The sequence below is a fragment of the Scomber scombrus genome, chromosome 19, assembly GCF_963691925.1.
Source record: "Scomber scombrus chromosome 19, fScoSco1.1, whole genome shotgun sequence".
Classification (NCBI taxonomy): Eukaryota; Metazoa; Chordata; class Actinopteri; order Scombriformes; family Scombridae; genus Scomber; species Scomber scombrus.
Genome location: NC_084988.1, coordinates 10,235,337 through 10,254,882, shown reverse-complemented (window position 1 = coordinate 10,254,882; position 19,546 = coordinate 10,235,337). Strand labels below are relative to the sequence as shown.

The 19,546-nt window shown below is 38.2% G+C and overlaps 1 protein-coding gene across 1 annotated transcript; it reads left to right on the top strand.

The window, feature by feature from the left end:
- The first annotated feature begins 1,465 nt into the window (after positions 1 to 1,465).
- On the top strand, positions 1,466 to 18,439 carry LOC134001129 (phospholipid phosphatase 2-like). The gene is made up of 6 exons (XM_062440692.1): positions 1,466 to 1,738; positions 14,420 to 14,571; positions 14,652 to 14,914; positions 15,226 to 15,283; positions 15,699 to 15,875; positions 17,214 to 18,439. The coding sequence occupies exons 1-6, from the start codon at positions 1,678 to 1,680 to the stop codon at positions 17,361 to 17,363; spliced, it is 861 nt and encodes a 286-aa protein (XP_062296676.1). The 5' UTR covers positions 1,466 to 1,677; the 3' UTR covers positions 17,364 to 18,439.
- The last annotated feature ends 1,107 nt before the right edge of the window (positions 18,440 to 19,546 follow it).

Here is a 19,546-nt window from a genome sequence, read left to right as displayed (position 1 = left end):
TTTGGCAATAAAAAGACTGTAACATTGAAAAATATCTACTTCATTTGTATGGCTGAAGCTTCATATTAGCTTCAGGTAAACTTAAATAGTAAATATAAGATGACATTTTAGGAAAAAATGTAAAAAAAAAAATTTTTAAAAATAACAAGGTGAATCAGAATGATTCAATATGAAATCAAACATTTTTGGTAAAGGCATGGCACAACCTATCTCAATAACAAATATCTATGCTATTAACTAACATTTCCAGGTTAAAGCATTTGATTCCCACTCAGAACAAAATGTATTTAAAGGCTACTCACACTGTGTTGATTTTAGATTCTGAAGACAAAAAAACCCCCAACTGATGCAAAATATGCATGTTTAGCTATGGACATTTCCATTTTCATCAAGAAAAGAAGAACACATATAGTTAAAGTCACACTTCACTGATTCAAAAATGTGTTTTCCATCTTGTTCCTAGAGTTGGATGTTTGAGCTCCACTGTGCAGATTGATGTATGTGCAGACTATGTTCGAAGACCATTTTCACATATTTCTGCTGAAGTTTCTCTGTGCTCAAAAAATCTGAATTTTGAGACACGTACTATCGATATGTGACGTCACACTAGTTTTTGAAGCTGTGGTCCAGTGTGAAACTTAAACAAGTGTGATGTGGAAACTACAAGCTTCTGAAATGAAAAATATGTGTACATTCATAGACTCTGGATTTTTAATGAGGGAGGAGAGATGTAGGTGTAATTTTAAGAATTTATAACTAGGTAACTGACCTTTTTTTTGTGAAAAAACATCTGACACAAATTAAACATGTCATTAAAACAAAACTACTCGTGTTACATATACATCCACATACTAGTCTAAATCACAATGTACTGCTATACTAGACATTTGAAGTTCTATATCAAAATTATGATATGGTAAAACAACTTTTGCTTCAAATCTAAATTATGTCAAATGAAATAAAAATTGACTAAATATCTCATAATTTTGATTATACTTTGATCAGTGTTTTTTGTTGTATACTCCAAACGTTTCCTAGTTTAAAAAAATAGTTGCTATGATGTAGACATACAAACAAATGACTGAAAAGGCAGTCATATAAATAAGTTATAATTCTGGAAGAACTTTAATCCAAAATAAAGAGGATTTGCATCATTTTTTTTTTTAAATTTAGTGTAGTTTCACATTTAGAGAGTCCCCTTCTTAAAACTCGGACAATACGTGGTGTTTTTACCCAAAAAGCAAACCACGTAGTATAGCTGGGAATGTTTAATTTCATATTTGATTACATAAAAGTTGAGGGGGGGGGGGGGGGGGGGGGGGGGGGGGGGGGTTCCATCAAAGGGCGGATTTCGGGAAGCCAAGTCCTCTGTTAGCCCACTTTTGGAAAGACGCGCCCCCAACACCGTGCGTAAAAGGGGCAGGACGAGACGCAGCGCAACGCGTTCCCTGCAGCTCACCTGAAACAGCAGAGAACAGAGAGACAGACACACAGACACACAAACAGGTATACACAGGAGCGGAGCCGGAAGAACGAGCAGGTTGAACTGGGACTCGTCCTGATAGTGTTTTCTCTATTGTTACTCCAAACGTGTCCAAGATCACAGCTCCGTCCTACGATAGACTTTTATTTAAACGCAATTTATTTTCTAAAAGTGAGGCAGCAACGGAGGAAAACATGCCAGAGCAAGGAAAGAAGCTGATTCTGATCGTGGTGGATATTCTGTGTGTCTTTGTTGGTAAGTGACTACGATCCTTTTTTCTCCTCCTCTTGACAACATGGCTGAAAACATGATCAGTGTCAGGCAGTACAGCTCATTTGCTGTGCGTTAACTCGTGAAGTGAAGTGGCTGAATAAGAAATGGGAAAGTTGTTTATTGAAGTAGGCGAGGTGACGCATGGGATTGCCCAACACATGCAACACAAATGATTTCTAGATATATCATTTGTTGCTTCATGGTTCTTTCTGCAAGACTGGAAGAAGTTAAGAGCTCCTGTTTGACTCAATACACTTGAACTTGCTCCGTGTTCATTGTCCAAAAACATGCACATATAACTTGGCAGTAATTCAACACTTAGAAGTGAAATTTAACATTGCAAGTCATCATAAGTCTCTATCTTGTTCAAACAGGCCAGAGTATTTCCCAACACTTAGTAAGAATGCTGCTGTGACTTTTTGTTGTCTCTGGCTGTCACTGCAGTGATTTCCTCACTGGAGTCACTTGGGTTAAGATAGGACACACAGGCTATCTTATCTCACTTCAGCTTGACAAGAGTGCTGATTTGCTGTTCAGCGAAGATGCGCTCACAATTTGAATAGGTTGCATGCTCACAGCTCATAGATTTGCGTGCAAGACTAAGTGCAGTTTGGATGTGTGATGTGTGCACCAATACCCCCTCTCTTTCTCTCTTTTTCCCTCATGATGAATAATTTCCTGACACATTCATACTTTTTTGAATATTTATCTTCCTGTACCCTGTGGCCTTTTTCTTTATTTAAAGTCAGGGTTAGGAGGAAGAGCAAAGATCATTGTTAATGAATCTTTCTGTTTGTGACAGTTTAAATCCTGTTTTGGAAACTTCAGACCCTGTGTGAGTGAGTGAGTGAATATTGTAAAGTGAACAAAACAGCTTGTTGCTACTTGCCCTGGACTCCGGTGACAAGGCAAAGCCATTAGTTGAACAGATTTGACATCGTCCAGCTGTTTGTGTAGCATCTGCTCATATTTCTGACACCATGACACAGACAGAAGCTGTAGTTAGTTGAGGTGCTGAAAGAAGTGGGAAGGTGTGAAGTGTTTTTTTTTTTTTTTTAAACCAAGCCTTGTGGTTATACTGAGGTGAATTTTTTTTAGGGTGAAAAGGAGGTTAAAACTAGAACTTGTATGCATTGAATACCTGTGAGGTTAACACAAAGTACTGAAGGTTAGTGTGTGTGTGTGTGTGTGTGTGTGTGTGTGTGTGTGTGTGTGTGTGTGTGTGTGTGTGTGTGTGTGTGTGTGTGTGTGTGTGTGTGTGTGTGTGTGTGTGTGTGTGTGTGTGTGTGTGTGTGTGTGTGTGTGTGTAGTTGTGGACGTGTGTGTGTGTATGTATCCAGTTGTGGATGTGTGTGTGTGTGTGTGTATGTATCCAGTTGTGGACGTGTGTGTGTGTGTGTCCAGTTGTGGAGTTGTGTGTGTGTCCAGCTGTGGACTTGTGTATGTGTGTGTGTGTGTGTATCCAGCTGTGGACTCATCTGTTGACTGACAGATAGGAATGATAATAACTGGTCTGCTGTTCAGCCCCCTCTTCACTGTAGATGTATTCTTGAGTGTGCACACCTGATGAGGTGCACACTGTTAACGCCCTGTTGTATGTGATAAAAATCCATTGTGGTTTAAGGATTTGTTTTTGATTATCTTTTTTTCAATAGAAAAATAATCTGTCAAGTTGTTTCCTGGTAGGCTGGAAGAGTTAAAGTCGTCTTGTGAATTTTTCCCTCTGTTAAAGTTTTGTGTTGTGAAATCAAAGATGTGATATCGTTTAAGTGATGAGTAATAATACGTCAACCACAAAGTTCTCTGTATCAGTGGTTAGGATGTGACTAATGCTGTGTGTGAGTTTATGACACGCCTTTTAAAAAGTGAAACTATTGATGGTCTGATTCATTTTTATAACTTGGAGGTGGGCGATGACGATAAATCTTGACAGTATCATGAAATTAAACATGATATCTGCCTGTTTCTGATGAAGAATTGTAAAATTGTAAGATTAGCACTGACAAACTCAAATATTACCATATTTTAAACAACCCTTATAATATAACTATATGTGGGATTACAATAGGTGCAATAGGTCAGTGGTTCCCAACCTGTTTTGCTGTGATCTTTTAATACAAAATAATATCTCTTTGTGACCCCATTTCATAGGCTGCATGCCTGAAAGTTGTGAATGCTACAGTCAAAGTTTCATTTTTATTTCAGTATTTTTTTACAATATTTCAGGAGGTCAAACTATTTCACAAGACAGATGAAAGTTTCAGTTTTACTACTACTCAGTAACAAGACAAGTATGAGACTGACAAACTTACAAAAACAAATATTTTGACTGTTGCTTATCTTATCAAATCAGTTGATATCAAAAGAAATTCATTAGAGCTTGATTATCATCTTTTATTTTAATGTAGGAGCACTGTACAGCCAAACTTCACAAAGCTAAATGCCACAGTTGTGACTGCATGGTTTAAAAATAGACAACTCATCAGAGGTGTTAGAGAAATGTAGTGAATTAGTTTAGATTTTTGTGTGTGTATATTTGTTTCACCTTAACTTTTTGTGTATTTATTCATCTTAGTTTCATCCATTGATTTGTATAACCAGTTTTGTGAAGAAAAGTAAGTAAAAGGTCTTTAGAATGAAAGAAAGAAGCAAAGATTTTAGAACAGTCGTAAAAACACAATTTCTCCATCAGAAAGAAAATTTGTTTTCTTGTTTTTTACCCAGACAATAGTCTCATGATCTGCTAGGTTTACCTCATGATTGCTGGTTTAGGTAAAACTTTCATAACACATGTTGACAAGACCAAACAAGTAGAATGATTCACTGTCCCTCGTATTGAGATAAAACCCTCAAATACGCTGAGAAAATTCACTGAACTGTAACACAGCCTTAAAGCTGCACTCCAACAAGCCTTTTAGTCTTGAGCTGTGTATTACACCCCCACAACTCTGGATCCTACATAATGCAAGTGATAGTGTCTTTCAATAGACCCTCCTCACCTGGTAAATGTCCACATCTTTCAAGCAATTCGGCCACATTATTAACGCAGGCTTTCTGTCATTAATTTCTAGCAAAACATTGGAAGTCTTTCAAAACTTGGTGCTTGAGTAACCCTTTTTTTTAAAAGGGTTCCTTTAACATATATCTGTATTACCAAAATCCCAAATGATACTGAAATGATATCAGTATTATATTGATGTATTACCCAGCTTTAGTTTATCATAGGGTGTCATTGTATCTTCATTTTTCCACCCTCTTTGTTCTTCATTGTCTCCTGTGAGTGCTGCTGTGTATCTGTGTGGAGGGTAAACTATCATCAGGTTTGATCCCCCCCTCCCATTTAGAAAAGTGTGTGTGTGTGTGTGTGCACATGTGTGTGTGTGTTTGTATGTGTGTGATATGGCTGGAATGTGCTGAATGTCCAGATTATAACTGATCTCTGAATCTGCTCAGTGTTTTATTTCTCCCTCTTCCCCTCTGCAGTCAAACGTCCATCCTGCCATTATTTGTTACCACTGCAGTTAGCAGATTAGTAGATGTTACAGTCAAACACACACACACACACACACACTCACGCACGCACACACACACACACACACACACCCACACTGACACTGCCACAGATAGATATCTCCTCAGTACAGCAGTGTTACACTTTGATACTATGTGCTGAGTTCAAATCTCAGTAAGAAAAGTTACATTTTATTTTAATTATCAGGAATGTAAAAAATGTACTTTTATGGGAACAGATTGCTCTGTTTTATGTGACTGTTTTATTATTTATATCTCTTTTATATTATTTATATCCCCCCCCCCCCCCCCCCCCGTCTTTCATTAATTTATTTATTTATTTATGTGACTCTGCTCTTGACATGTTTATCCTGTTTGGCCTCCACCCTCTTGTTAAGAAACCTTCACTGTCTCCAGTTGTTTGCCATGTAAAGCTGAGCAAATCCTGTCTGGAGAAGAAGCTGTCCGCACTTATTGCTCTCTGCTTTAACGCCGTCTTAATGCTGTTTGTTCCAGTTTTAAATGGTGTTTGTACTTTATGAGACGATGAGGAGCTGCAGTCTTTCTGGACACCTGTCAACAAGAGCGAGTCCAGCTGCTGCAGAGGTTCCTGGGATCATAGTTCCAACGTCACTGTTTAATGACCTTTTATGACTCTGGTCACTCCTTTTTTGTGGTTGCGGTTACTTTGGTTTGTGTATAGTCAAACATGAAGCAGAAGATTCAGATAAATTTGATTTATTGTGTCAGAAGTCACTTCATTATCTGGTTTGTAACCACAAATCATCATTTTGTCCTAAGTTAGCTGTCAAGAGCCAAACTCATGCTGTTCAGCAACCCCTAAAACCTAAAAGCGAATACCAGTCATTATAAAAATTCAGTTCAGTAACTGTTTACTGAACATGAATGACTCACTTCCAACCACTTATATACTGTAGAGAATAGGCTACAGTATCGCAGCAGTATTTAATCAATAAGGAAATCTGTAATGCAAAACTTGGACCCACTTTTAACCTTCAGGCCTTTTAACATTATGAAATAATTTTAGCATTAATAACTTAAGTTTTTGTCACCTAATATAATGTTTACCTCCCTTTTTGTAAAAAAATTGTTATGACCAGAGAAGGACGTTACAAAGAAAGCATTGTTTAATTTGATGTAGCCTACTTCTATGTAAAAACAGATAAAGGTGAGAGAGTTTTAAAAATGACTTCTAATTTAAACAAATGAGGAAGAAAATGGTTTATGAAAGGAAAGGATGAGAGTTGCTTCAAATTCAGTTGTATTATTAGTCTGAATTTGTATATAAACCTACTGATGGGCATGAGCTGAACACTAAAAAAACAATTTTCCCAAATGGAAAGCTAAAAAGTGTTGTATTTGTAAAATTTTGTTGCATGTTTTAGAGAATATTGTTGGATATCTGGCTGTAACTATTGAGTGTCTTTTATCAGTTAGTATTTTCTTGATTAATCAAATAATCATTTGGTCTAAAGATGCTAGTGAATACCAAAACAATGCTTATCACAAGTTCTCGGAGCCCACAGTGACGTCTTGAAATGCACAATATCTTAAAATATTCAGTTTACTACAATAGAAGACTAAACATTAAATTAATTATTTTAGGTGATTAATCAGCAAACCATAAGTTTATGATTTTACTGAAATGTTCGAAGGGTTTTGCAGCACAGTTGTGGTGCTGCAGAGGCGACACAGAGAGTGACTGGAAACAGCTGTTGTTGTTTATCTCTGCAGCAGAATGTTATTTATTCACTGTTTTAACAATTGGTGACATGTTTGAGATGCTCCTTCGTCTGTTTTATTGTAACACACAAACACACACACACACACACACACACACACACACACATACACACGTGAAACACACAGCATCTGCTTCTGCCAAATATGTGTCAGAGTAAAGTGGGAACTATTGACTTTTGCGCTCTGTCATGCCTGCGTGAAAATGAAACTGAGATGTTGAAGAAAAAGTGTGTGTGGTTTAATAAACGCTCTTTGGTGGTTTCAGGAGGCTTCTCAGTTCTGTGTAGTTTAATGTGAGAGAGGAGAATTATTTCTGCTTTCTTTGACTTAGGTTAAAGGTAGGGCTGGGTATCGATACCAGTACCAATCCAAGTAACCTTGATACCAATGCCAATTGAGTACTTCATTTGATACTCATCATGTGAATAGAAGCATTAAATTCATAAAATGCCACCACTCCTCCACATGTAAACTTTCAGGTGTTTAAATAGTTTTTGTGAGGCTTCAGCGGCCTGAGTTAGTCATATCAAATGGATATCTGTCACATTTACAGTCTGTTTAGCACTAAATTCCCTCATTGTGTTTCTTCAGACAGTGTTTCTGTTGAGCTGAGGTGGAGGTATCGTAACAAAAAGAAGGACTGTGGCTCTAAAAAAGACTGTAATGTTGACAGATATCTACTTGATTTGACTCATTGAAGGGGTTGAAGCTTCATATTAGCTTCTGATACACTTATAAAAACATTTTTGCACAGAAGGAGGCTTGTGGACTTTGTTTCCCATCACTAACAATATCAGACGATCATGACGGAATCTTCTAATGGTCAGTATGAACAGGAGGAATGATTAAAGCAAGAAAAAAACTATTTCAGTTTTTATTTGGGCTCCTGACCGCTGTGTTAAGACAGACTTTAAAAAAATTCAGTGTCAGGTTCTTTTTGTATGCGACTTTATTTCCTCTCAAACTGACTGAAAAATCTGAGAGAGCGTCTGCATGAAGTGAAAGAAGCTGGTCAGTTTGTGACCAGAAGCTGATGTTTCCAGTTCCTCCGAAAAAAGGAACGTGAAGTGAAATAAAGTCTCATTAAAAAGTTTTACCACGACAAAAATCCAGATCCAATACTTCAGCAGAATGATTCACCAGGTGACTTCAGCTTCCAAATAATTGGATTTACTCTGAAGGAGGAATCAGGTCATTATTCGTCTGAAAACCAAACTAATTATTGATCATCATATCCTTATCAATACCTCAACTGAGCTAGGCAGGACTGTGGCTTCCCTTTCTTTCTTTCTTTCTTTCTTTCTTTCTTTCTTTCTTTTTACCCTTCTTTTTCTTTCTTTCTATCCTTCTTTCTTTTTACCCTTCTTTTTCTTTCTTTCTATCCTTCTTTCTTGCTTTCTTCTTTCTATCCTTTTTCTTTATTTCTATCCTTTCTATTCTTTTTCTTTCTTTCTGTCCTTTTTCTTTCTTTCTATCCTTTTTCTTTCTTTCTTTCTACCCTTCTTTTGCTCTCTTTCTATCTTTCCAGTATTACATATTTTCCAGCTTTCTTTCTTTCTTTTCTATTCTTTTATCTATCATCCTTTCTTACTATCTTTCTCTTTCTTTGTACCTTTCTCTCTGTGTGTGTTTTTGTGGGTTCATAATGATCTTCAACACTAACAGAGCTTCAATAGAAATACATTTGACAAATTCAGTGTTAAATAAAAAAATCATATACATACAAGTGCTTTTCTAATTAAATGCAGCGGATATACCAAGAAAAACTTTTTTTTATCACCCACTGTCATTTTGGACTTTCCCAGGAAAAATCCCCCTGCCTAACAGGAAGCACTTTTTTCCACCAGCAGTTTGCCTGGACCCAATAGATGATAAACCCTCTCCAAAAAAAATTAAAAAATGATGGTAAAAAAAAAAAATTATAAACAAAAGCCACAGTGTATGTGAGATGATTCCTGAGAAAGGCAGAGCAAAATACACAATAGAAAGATCTTTTTAAAACAACTTAAATATTGGTTTTCTAAGCGCTGAGTTCCTGCTGAAACACCCCGGTGTGACGTGAAAGGCCGGTTGCGAATCCCTGTGAGCTAATAAACCGCGAGGTCGCCCAGCACAGCACTCACACCTCTAACAAATGTTTGCATAAAACACCTTTACCTGTTTCTGGTTCTGTTCATTGTAAAGGTCTCAGTTATTCCATTCTCAAGATGAGTGGCTTAGGCCCACTGTGGCCCACCGTGGGCACACACTCATCTTGAGAACTGAATAACTGAATAACAGGAACACTTCCCACTTCCCGCTGGGTCAGAGGTCAAGGGGAAGTTGTACTTGTGTCTGATCCCAAATTCCATCATGTTTATTTTCTCAAAGTGGAATCAGGGGTGCGTTCTTGCCAGGAGAGATTGTGAGAGCGTAAAACAATACTTTCCCTTCTTCCTTCTTTTTGTCTTTATCTCTCCTGTGGACGTTTTGTTACTAAAGACAAAAAGTCAGCAGAAACTTTTGTGTGTGTTGCATGTCTGTTTTTAGACGAGATATTGGAACTAATTTCTTCATTGTTTGCAGATGTAAAAGTTCATGGAGAAAGTGAAAATCAAACAAAAACTCAACAGCTTCATGTGAACTGTCAGAGTTGGATGCAATAAAGGTCACTTATTTTATTTACTGCACACAAACATCCTGCAACAGGTATTAGGAGTAAAATATGTACAGCAGATTTTAGTTTTGCTTTCAGGTAAAGCCCACCAATTTTGGGGAATTCCAGATTAGGTAAAGAAGCAAAGGAAGGATCTGAGGACTGCAGGGAGGAAGACAAGAACAAAAGGACATAAACTAACTATTGTGCAGGCTGAAAATATTCTCTCAAAGATGAAGTCGAAACTACTCTGAACTTCAACCTATTAGAAAAATCTCATGTTTGGGAATAGGTAACAGTTCAGCATTTTTGGAAATTCTGTACGCTTATTCACTTTCTTTAAGAGTTGGATAGAAAGGGTTAGGGTTATCATTCTGGAGCTGAGACAGGAGGCTATTAGCTAGTATCACATCTTCTATGTTTCCTCCATACAGAGAAAGTAGAGACCCCACGAAAAACAGGTTAGCTATCTGGCCACTGGTTGCCTGCAACCACACAATGAAATCGCCCCATTTCACAGCACCTTCATTCCCGTACAACCACAGATTGTTAGTTTTAATTTTAAGTTTATTTTAACACATTTGTTTCCAGTCTCTGTTGCTAAGCTAGCTATCGATCTACTGTATATATCTACATATTTACAATCTTATTTTGGCAACCGTAATCGACTTGGGGGTTTGGTGAGATTTGGGTTGTTTGAAAGACTGTAGTTCTATCTGGTATTTGTTGGATTGAACTGCTCTGCTTGCTGACAACTCAATTAAAAAGTCAATATGTCGAAAGAAACAGCTTGATATCGATAACACTTTAATAAAAGGAGGAGAAAGTGAGAAAGAAAGAAAGAAGGGCAATTCTCACAGAATAGCTATAAAAGTAAAGAAGGAAAACTTGCTTCATGAGAATCAGTTAAATTACATTGGCCTGCTAGTTCTGCCACATGAATGATCTGAACAAAGAGTTTGAATAAGGTCTGTAAGTTTTGGGGTAAATTCAGGGAGAGTTACGGACTCCTCTCCTTCTCCACTTACCTCGACCAGATCTCTGGTAGTGGAGACCACCCTACCAGCACGAGCCCATAAAAACATACCAGACCTTCTGGAATAATAGAGCAGATAAAAAACAGCCTGTCCCACTCAGATAATAGGAGCTCTCCATGGGCTTGCCTCCCAGAGACTGCTGGAGCATGTTTGATACGAAGGGGAATCGACTTCCTCACTGATTCTGTTGTTAAATAAGCTTAGCAGTGGTTATTGTGTGTATGTATGCGTGTGTGTTTGGAGGGCCGTTGCCCAACTCTGTCCACTCACATCTCCACCCTGGCAGTGCGTAGCCACCAGAGACTTCTGTCAAACAAGCAGTCCCTTATCTAAATGTTATCCTTGCACCCTACAGAGTAAACAATGGTTGGTCCTCAGTTCAAAGAAGAGCTGAGAGCATGCTCGACCTGCTGAAATAATGAGCTCTGAGATGTGAAGAGTAAAAAAGGGAGGCTTCCTTTTCGTGAGAATAAATTATCTTTAATGAGGAAACCGCTTGGCATTAAAGATCATTAGTGGCACTTGTGCAGAACAAGGGGACAAATATCACATTAAGTGTTGCAGCTTGTCTTCCTCAGTGTTAAAAGAGGCAAAGTACTACATGCTTCTCATGTTATATAGTGACATAAACTAGTGGGTGTTTAAAGAGACAGCCAATGGAAAGAAACAAAACACAACTGTAAAATATACACCATTAACTATGACCTCAAAGTGACTATCTGTTATTCTCAATCATTAATATTTTCAGATGTATTTCCTTGTACAGTTCATGCTTCATAGATAAGATCAACTGTTGGTGTACATTTGCATGTAAAGTCTGTTCTATCTGTTGACTTTTTCCTTCAGTAGGCTCCAGCATGGTCTAGTTCGCATTATATTGAGCTGGCTTTCCGATCTTGGAGATTAAAGGTACCCTAGAAGGTTTTTGTAAACAACAAAATATATTTGCTAGCTAGCGCTCTTACTCTTCCTCGCCTTTCCTAACTTGTTGCAGTGATGCTCGGCACATTATCGCCACCAACCAGTTGATCCGTGGAATAACATGAAACTGGAAGCAGGAATGTACAGTACATCATGCTGTACTCACACAGATGCTTGAGATACCAAGAAAATGGGGGGCCCACCCATCAAAGTATGACTCCATAGTGCCAGTGGTGGTCATAAATTCCACAGGGTATCTTTTTAAGAATATTTTTTGACTTATGTCATATTGTTTTGTTTCAGGTCCATGACTAGGCTTAATCACTTCTTGACCCTTAAAATGTAGAGGATGCTGACCTTTTAACACAGCCTGAGGGTTAGATTGGTTGAAATGTTAGATGTTTCGCTTCTTGAAATTGTAAACAAAGATATACAATCTTTGTTTCCCCTTTTGACGCCCTGCACCTTTTAGACTCCTTAAAGGGAACATAACATGCTTTTGACAGATAATACATAATGTCAGAGGTCTAAATTAAAAATAGTCAAAGTTCTAAAACTTGAGGTATTTGAATGTATATTTTGAGTAAAGAGTGAGAACAAGAAGCAAAATCAGATCATAACCTCTGGAGTTGGCAAAGTAGCGAGAAGTGGGCTGTAAAGAAACAGGAGCTAAAACGGCCTGTTTCAGAGAGAAACTGAACTGAGGGTCAGCAGAAAGGGCCAGTATAAGATAAATAATCAGTTTTTTTTTATTGTTAATCAAGCACAGATATTCCAGTAGAGTCCCAGGATATAAATATAGACCTGTAACGGTGCATGTTACGTCCTCTTTAAGGATATTTTCCAATTTTTTCTCTGGTCTACGACTAGGCCTAATTACTTCTGGCACTGTATAGTGTGGAGGATTCTGCCCTTTAACACTGGGTTGAAATATGTTACATGTTTTGCTTTGCTGCTCTTGAACTTTTTGAATCTGCTGGACCCACAGTACACCTTTACAAACTCATGTTGTGTCAGCAGACCTTGTATAAACTCACAGAGCTAAAAGGCTGAGTTTTGGAGTGATGTGTGGGTTTCAATATTACACAAAATATAAGATGCCTTCAGTGAAGTGTTAAAACATACATTTTCCACCAAAAAACCTTATGAAACTTAATGAGAAGTGTAAAAAGTTTAAGGTTCAATTTTTATTTCATAATCTATTCTATAATCTCCTTTATCCTTACATACTTCCATATTATTTACACTTTCTCATTAGACAGGCTACATTCAACAGCTCAGTTTATTCAGTTTGTTATGCTTACAGTGTGCTGTATTGTTGTATGTAGCATGAAGCAGAAGGGAACCGTAGCTGCAAATGTTCACACCTGTCATGCTGCCAAAGTGTGTATGACCTCAGATTTAATTCAGTCTTGACCAGTAGATGTCCACATATATGTGCATAACATAAAGTTGGTATTACATCTCTAAAGTTACATGTTTGGAACATTTTTTCCCCTTTTTTTTTGTATTCATGTGCGTTCATGTGGGTTCTTTTTGTCCTGAGTTAGAGTCACACACTCTGCAGGAAGGAAACAATCTGTTAGTGGAGAGTCACTCTTATGGCATTACCAAATAAATATACAACTCTGGTTTAAGAAAACAAACCTCATCCATTACTCACTCTCATTAGTTTCAGCAGTCCAGCATGGAGTTCTTGAAAACAGGAAAACTATTTATGGGTTGCAGTGTATAAAGTTCCTGACATCATGCAACCCTGTAGATGGGACTATTGTCCTGCTCAGATTTAAGAGACAGTTTTATGTCCTTCTGCTGCTTCTGTGTCACTCGAACTCTTTTGTTTGCACTCTTAGAGAAACTGTCAATCCAAATTTCTTGGCTCGTCAAACACACAAAGATGAATGCATGTATTTTTAAACTTCTGTAGGTTATAGACCAGTTTTTAGGGGTGAGTGCGTGTTTGCATTCAGTGTTGCACATGTCTCTTTTAGGTATGTGAGTGTGTGTCCAGTCTTCAGATCCCAGGCCCTCGACTGTGTAAACGGTGCCCCGATGTCAAAAGGTCACGGTTGTTCTGTCCAGTGTGTATCCATGGCGACAAGCGGTTCCTCCGTTGAGAGTTAATGCGACCTGCAGAGGTGACGCTGTTGCCACTGAACTCCTGCTGATGACAAATTCATTTACTCCAGTTGGACGTTCTGCGCACAGCCAAAAGATTAGTCCGGCAGTGTGTTCTTAGCTGTTTCCTGAGCTGTGCTTCATTGTGTTGCGGTTCACTTGTCAACACAAAGCTGAAGGGTGTAAGCTGCTCTCATGATGGACCTCGAGCTCTCACAGTACAGTTTGTATACTGCAGAGACTACAGTATGGCTGTTTTAATGCCTGCATTCACTTATAGCAGTTATAGTAGCTCCACTAAGGTCTTCTACTTTAAATAGGCTCTAATAAATGTTTTTTGTATGTGAACAAATCAAAGAAAAAATTACTTTCTAGTAACGTCACCATATACATCTTACAGTGCTTAAAAATAGTGCTTTTTAAAACATTATCTCATAATTATCTGAAGGATATTGTTTGTGATCTTTTGTCTTCTAGGTAGCAGAATATCTAAAATGTCACAAATTTCAGTAGATTTGTTGGAAAAGGTGATTAATCTTGGAGCTCAATAACACTGAAAGACAGGGCATTTTAATACATGTTCAGTTTCTTTTACACTTGCTGCACCTACTTGTATGATTTAAAAAAAACATTTTTCCTATTATTATCTTGAAATAACAGTCTTCTATCCCCCTCCAGCGGCTCTGCCTTCAGCTATCCTGACGCTGATGTTCACCCCGTACCAGCGAGGAATCTACTGCGATGACAAGAGCATCAGCTATCCCTACAGGAGAGACACCATTTCTCATGGAGCCATGGCTGCCGTCACCATCACCTGCTCCATAGTCATTGTGAGTCCAGTGTAGTTACAGAGAAATAGAAAAAATAAATATGAGAAATGTTTAAATGTTCTCTTCCGTTCACTCCACAGATCACTACAGGAGAGGCCTACCTTGTGTACACCAAACGTCTGCACTCCAACTCTCAGTTCAACCAGTACCTGTCAGCTCTCTACAAAGTGGTGGGCACCTTCCTGTTTGGAGCAGCCGTCAGCCAGTCACTGACCGACCTGGCCAAGTTCACAATAGGTCGTCCCCGTCCTAACTTCTTATCCGTGTGCAACCCAGAAGTCTGTAATGGATACATGCTGCAGATCAACTGTACTGGCGCTCCGCGCAATGTGACTGAATCCAGGTGCGGCTCCACCTCTTTCCCTCACTGTCTTTGATACAAATTATACACATAAACATGCAATAATAACAACTGGAATGCTTATCTAACACTGAATTTTATATGCAACTGGAATTAATTTAACTTATAGTGTAGTATTGTCTTGTTTTATCATAAATATGTGAGTCAGAAAAAGGTATAATATGCATCACACTAACATTAAAATATGTTTATCTGATTCCTTACTCTTTCTCACATCATTGTGTCTTAAATTCTTTAACAAAACAAGTGAATGAAACTGAGTCATTTTGCTCTGCTGCTGTTTTGCTCCTCAGGTTGTCCTTCTACTCCGGCCACTCGGCCTTCGGGATGTACTGCATGCTTTTCCTGTCGGTGAGTGTGTTGCCGTAGCGTGAGACTCTCTTGCGTCTGTGAAATGTCTGTTTACCGATAACACACACAAGTGACTCAAAACAGGAGAAGGTGGTCGACAAAGACGCACAGCTGAAGTTTAACAAACATCATTGTTGTTAGATTACACACATCACAATGGGCGGAAAGATGACAGATGCAACGCTTCATCATTTGTCAGTGTTAAGAAGTGAGACACTCAAAGTCTCCTTGGGCGGCTAAAGCATTCGTCACTTTAACCACTCCATGCAGCACTGATGTAAAGGAATAAAAGTGTTTCTTGGCTGACCCCTTCCCTGATTTCTCCATATACTATATGCAATCTACAAATAAAAAGGTAAAGTTTCGGTAACCAGTTAAATTAAAACAAATGGGTTTTTTAAATGTGTGTGTACAGCTTTATGTCCAGGCCCGAATGCAGGGGAAGTGGACGCGTCTGGTTCGACCCACCATCCAGTTCTTCCTGGTGGCGTTTTCTCTGTACGTGGGATACACACGCGTGTCTGACTACAAACACCACTGGAGCGACGTACTGGTGGGACTGCTGCAGGGAGCTCTCATCGCTGTGCTCACTGTGAGTGTAACGGTAGTGTTGTACAATCAGATTGCATACGGGTGCATCTGTTTTAAAACTGCTACTGTATGTGCAGGATCTTTGTGGGAGTCATCCCACACTACCTCCTTTTTTCTCAGACAAGCTGAAGTCCAATCTCACACTGATCCTTCTCCTTTTCAAGTGAGACACTCTAGCAAACAAAGATAAAAAAACTTATGGAGCATTTAGGCAATCTTTGTTAACTTGTAACATAGATAATAGATTAAAGTAAAGATTAATCAGTATGAAGTTGTCCTTGAACAGCCGACAAAGTAGCTAATAAGCGTGGGAACATCCAAGTACATCACCAAGAGTCACCACTATGTGAGACACATTATATGATGATTTAATGGCTATACTGTTGAGTGAGTGTTTTGAGTTTTTCTGGATGAATAATTATTTTTTATTTTTTTTAACTTGAGCTGTGTTTCAGGAAGGGAACATTTTGTGTGGCTGATTTTATTTGTAGAGCTTTGTACAGATGACAAAGATCTTTTTTTACAATGTCATGTAATTCAATTCAAAAGTCTTTCTTTGTCCCAGAGGGACAGTTTGTAAAGGCACATGCAGCACAGTCAACAAGTAACACAATACAGGAAAACGGAGAAGCAAAAATAAAAAAAGCAGCACACATTGTGACACTAGTGTAATACGTAAAATGCAAAAATAGTAAGTAGAGTTTTTTTCCTTCTTGTCTAGACCTAGCCTTTGTCCTTCTTGTTGGACAAAGGCTTTGTTGTCTTATAAGTCAGCGAGGGCTGAGCACTTCAACACACATTAAATGACCAACTAAAGATATGATGGACAAGTTGCAAACAGTGTTGAAGTTTATGGTAAATATATCCATTAATGTCCATCATTTACCTTGTTATTCACTTGTATATCCAGGCTATAAACAAGAACAAAGTAGAGTTTATGCCTGATTTCATTAGTTTCATGATGTTTACTGACTCTACGGTTTGAGAAAGAATGCCTGAACACTGAAAAATGACCTGGTGTGCATTGGATTGTGGGATACAGAGGGCTGCCATTGAGTTTTGTTTCCCTCAGGAACTTCATTTGATCTTAGGATACAAATTCTTACAGGCTAGTTATTTGTGTGTCTGTGACTTCATTCTGCGGTGTGGTTTAAGGCACTTTTTAAAATGTTTGTTGTTGTATTAAAGCATCTTATAATGAATACAATAACACTACAAATCCTCAACAATGACCACATAGTTGAACTGATACATCAAATTTAATTGGTTTAGCACAATAGTTATTATTTTCACTTTGAATATTCCTAATTTGACGCTCCCTCTTCTTCTGTTCTTCCAGGTCAGATACGTGTCAGACTTCTTCAAACAGCGCACTCCGCTCTGCACGCAACCAAACACGGCAGAGAGCGAACACCTGGAGCGCAAACCCAGCCCACAGCCCCCCGACTCACAGCACGGAAACCACTACAACTACTCTGGACCTGTATGAGCACATTACAGCACACTACATTAAAACAGCTTTGTTACCAAAGGATGTGTGACTTGTACAGAAAAAGAAAAAAAAACACAATGCAGTAACCACTACCAGGACACCCAGATCCAGCCTAGACCTGCTCCTCTTGGACTAATTTACAGCTATGAAAACTCCCGTTGGAACAGATGCTCTGCCGACTGTGTGGTTTTTCAAATTGGGTGTGTGTAAAATATGCGAAACATGTCTGATGTGTAGTGTGTCGTTATGTCTGACAGTGTGCAATGATATGAATTTTGTTATCTTTTTTTCTTGAGTCTCTGTTGTGTTGAATTCGTGCTGTGACTTAACCGAGAAGTGAGCAAAGACTGCTAAAGAAGATCTGAAAATTCAAAAAACCAACCAGCCAAAGATTTGTTTGTCCTTGAATAACAAAACCTTGGAGGTTGAATATTTTGTTGCCTTTTTTTTTTTTTTTGTCAGTTAAGACTGTTGCTCTTATTTTTTTTATCTACACTGGAACTACATTATATCTGCCTATCCCCTGACACTGTCATTTTTTCTCTGCAGCTGTCTCTATATTTTACAGTTTTTAAGAGATGTGCATGCGTAGTTATGGATTGCTCTAACTATATACATTATTATGTATAGTGCTACCATTTTTATTGTTTGTAACTACTGTAGCTCAATAAATTGTATATCTTTTATAGAATGTATTACCACTACTTTGCTGTGACGTTAGTGAAACTTTTTGAGCTGGCAGCGTTGTTTCTGGACATTTTCTTCTTCCTCTTCTCCTTCTTTTTTTTAATAGACACATTTTACATTTCAAATCAAAGACAGGACGACCAAGAAAATGGAGACATTTTCGGCGCATATTCACCTTATCAACACTTCAGTTTATGTGCGTGTGAAACCACCATTTCACTGCGTGGATGGATGAAGTCTGACAAGAACTAAATATACCTTCATGGACCTCTTCCTTCCCTCATTATAACATGTGTAACCTATTGTGAAACTGCACATAATGTAATCATCCCTTTTCTTCAGCCTGTCTGCTGTTTTTGTGCAGTTTTCTCCATAAATATAAGCCAGCCAAATTCTGTTGTCTATGTGAATGCTTATGTCTACAGAAACACGTTTTATTGTTTTTTTTTTGTAGTTAGCTATGTTCTTGTTGAAAACAGCACACTGACTCAGGGTTCGTGTCTGGACCTGCCACTGACAGTTGTGGGATTCCTCACAGCCAGAGGAATGGGACTGTTGAGCCACGTCAGAAGTTCTTTGGTTTATTGGATCAAAGTTGTTACGCTGGATAGATCAGGGTGCTGTGAATACACACGTGTGTATATATACATAATGTTTTATGTCATATGAGTGACAAGAAATAGTTTTGGTAGTTTGTGCTGTGAGATTTCAGCCTCCAATCTGATAGAATAGAAGGCGATTGAATTTCATTTGTGGTGCTCACATCCATGAAAAAATGATTTTTTCCCAGATAAAGCTTCCTGTTATTGGACATGCTAGCACCAGTCCAATAAAATCTGGCAAGTCAATATTCTCACTGGTTAACTAATTGTGGGCATCAGAGAGACAAATACATTTTTAAATGTTAAGTCCTGCTTAGTTCACATCTTTACAGTTTTAAGGATCCTTAAAAATATCTAATTTAAATTTGGGCGCTTTTCATTGGATCTATTTGGCAAATTATTCAGCATCAAGGACGCTAATAATGGGAAGAGATGCTAAATTTATCAAATGTAGTTTTCAGTGCTATGAGAACCACAAACCGCCCCGTTCACTCACAAACTAAACCTTCAACCTTAAAAACGTTAGATGCCCTCCTTTAAAAAAAAAAGAAGAGGTTCACAATATAAGTGTCTTAATACAACAGTCAGATGCCCATATGAACATTGAAACAGGTTTTGGTTGCTGTAACCATCCCGACCTTTAGAAGATCCCCTTTAAATGTGTTCACAATGTAAGTGATGGGGGACAAAATCCACATGCCTTGTTTTGAGCAAGAATGCATTTATAAGTTTATCTGAAGACAATACGAGGCTTCAGCTGTCCGAGTTAGTCACATGAAATGGATATCTTCCACAGTTTGTCTTTTAGAATAAAATCCCCCCCTTTGTGTTCTGATGGAGAGCGTTTTCCTGTTCAGCTGCAGTGGAAGGATTTTAACAAAGAGGGAGTTT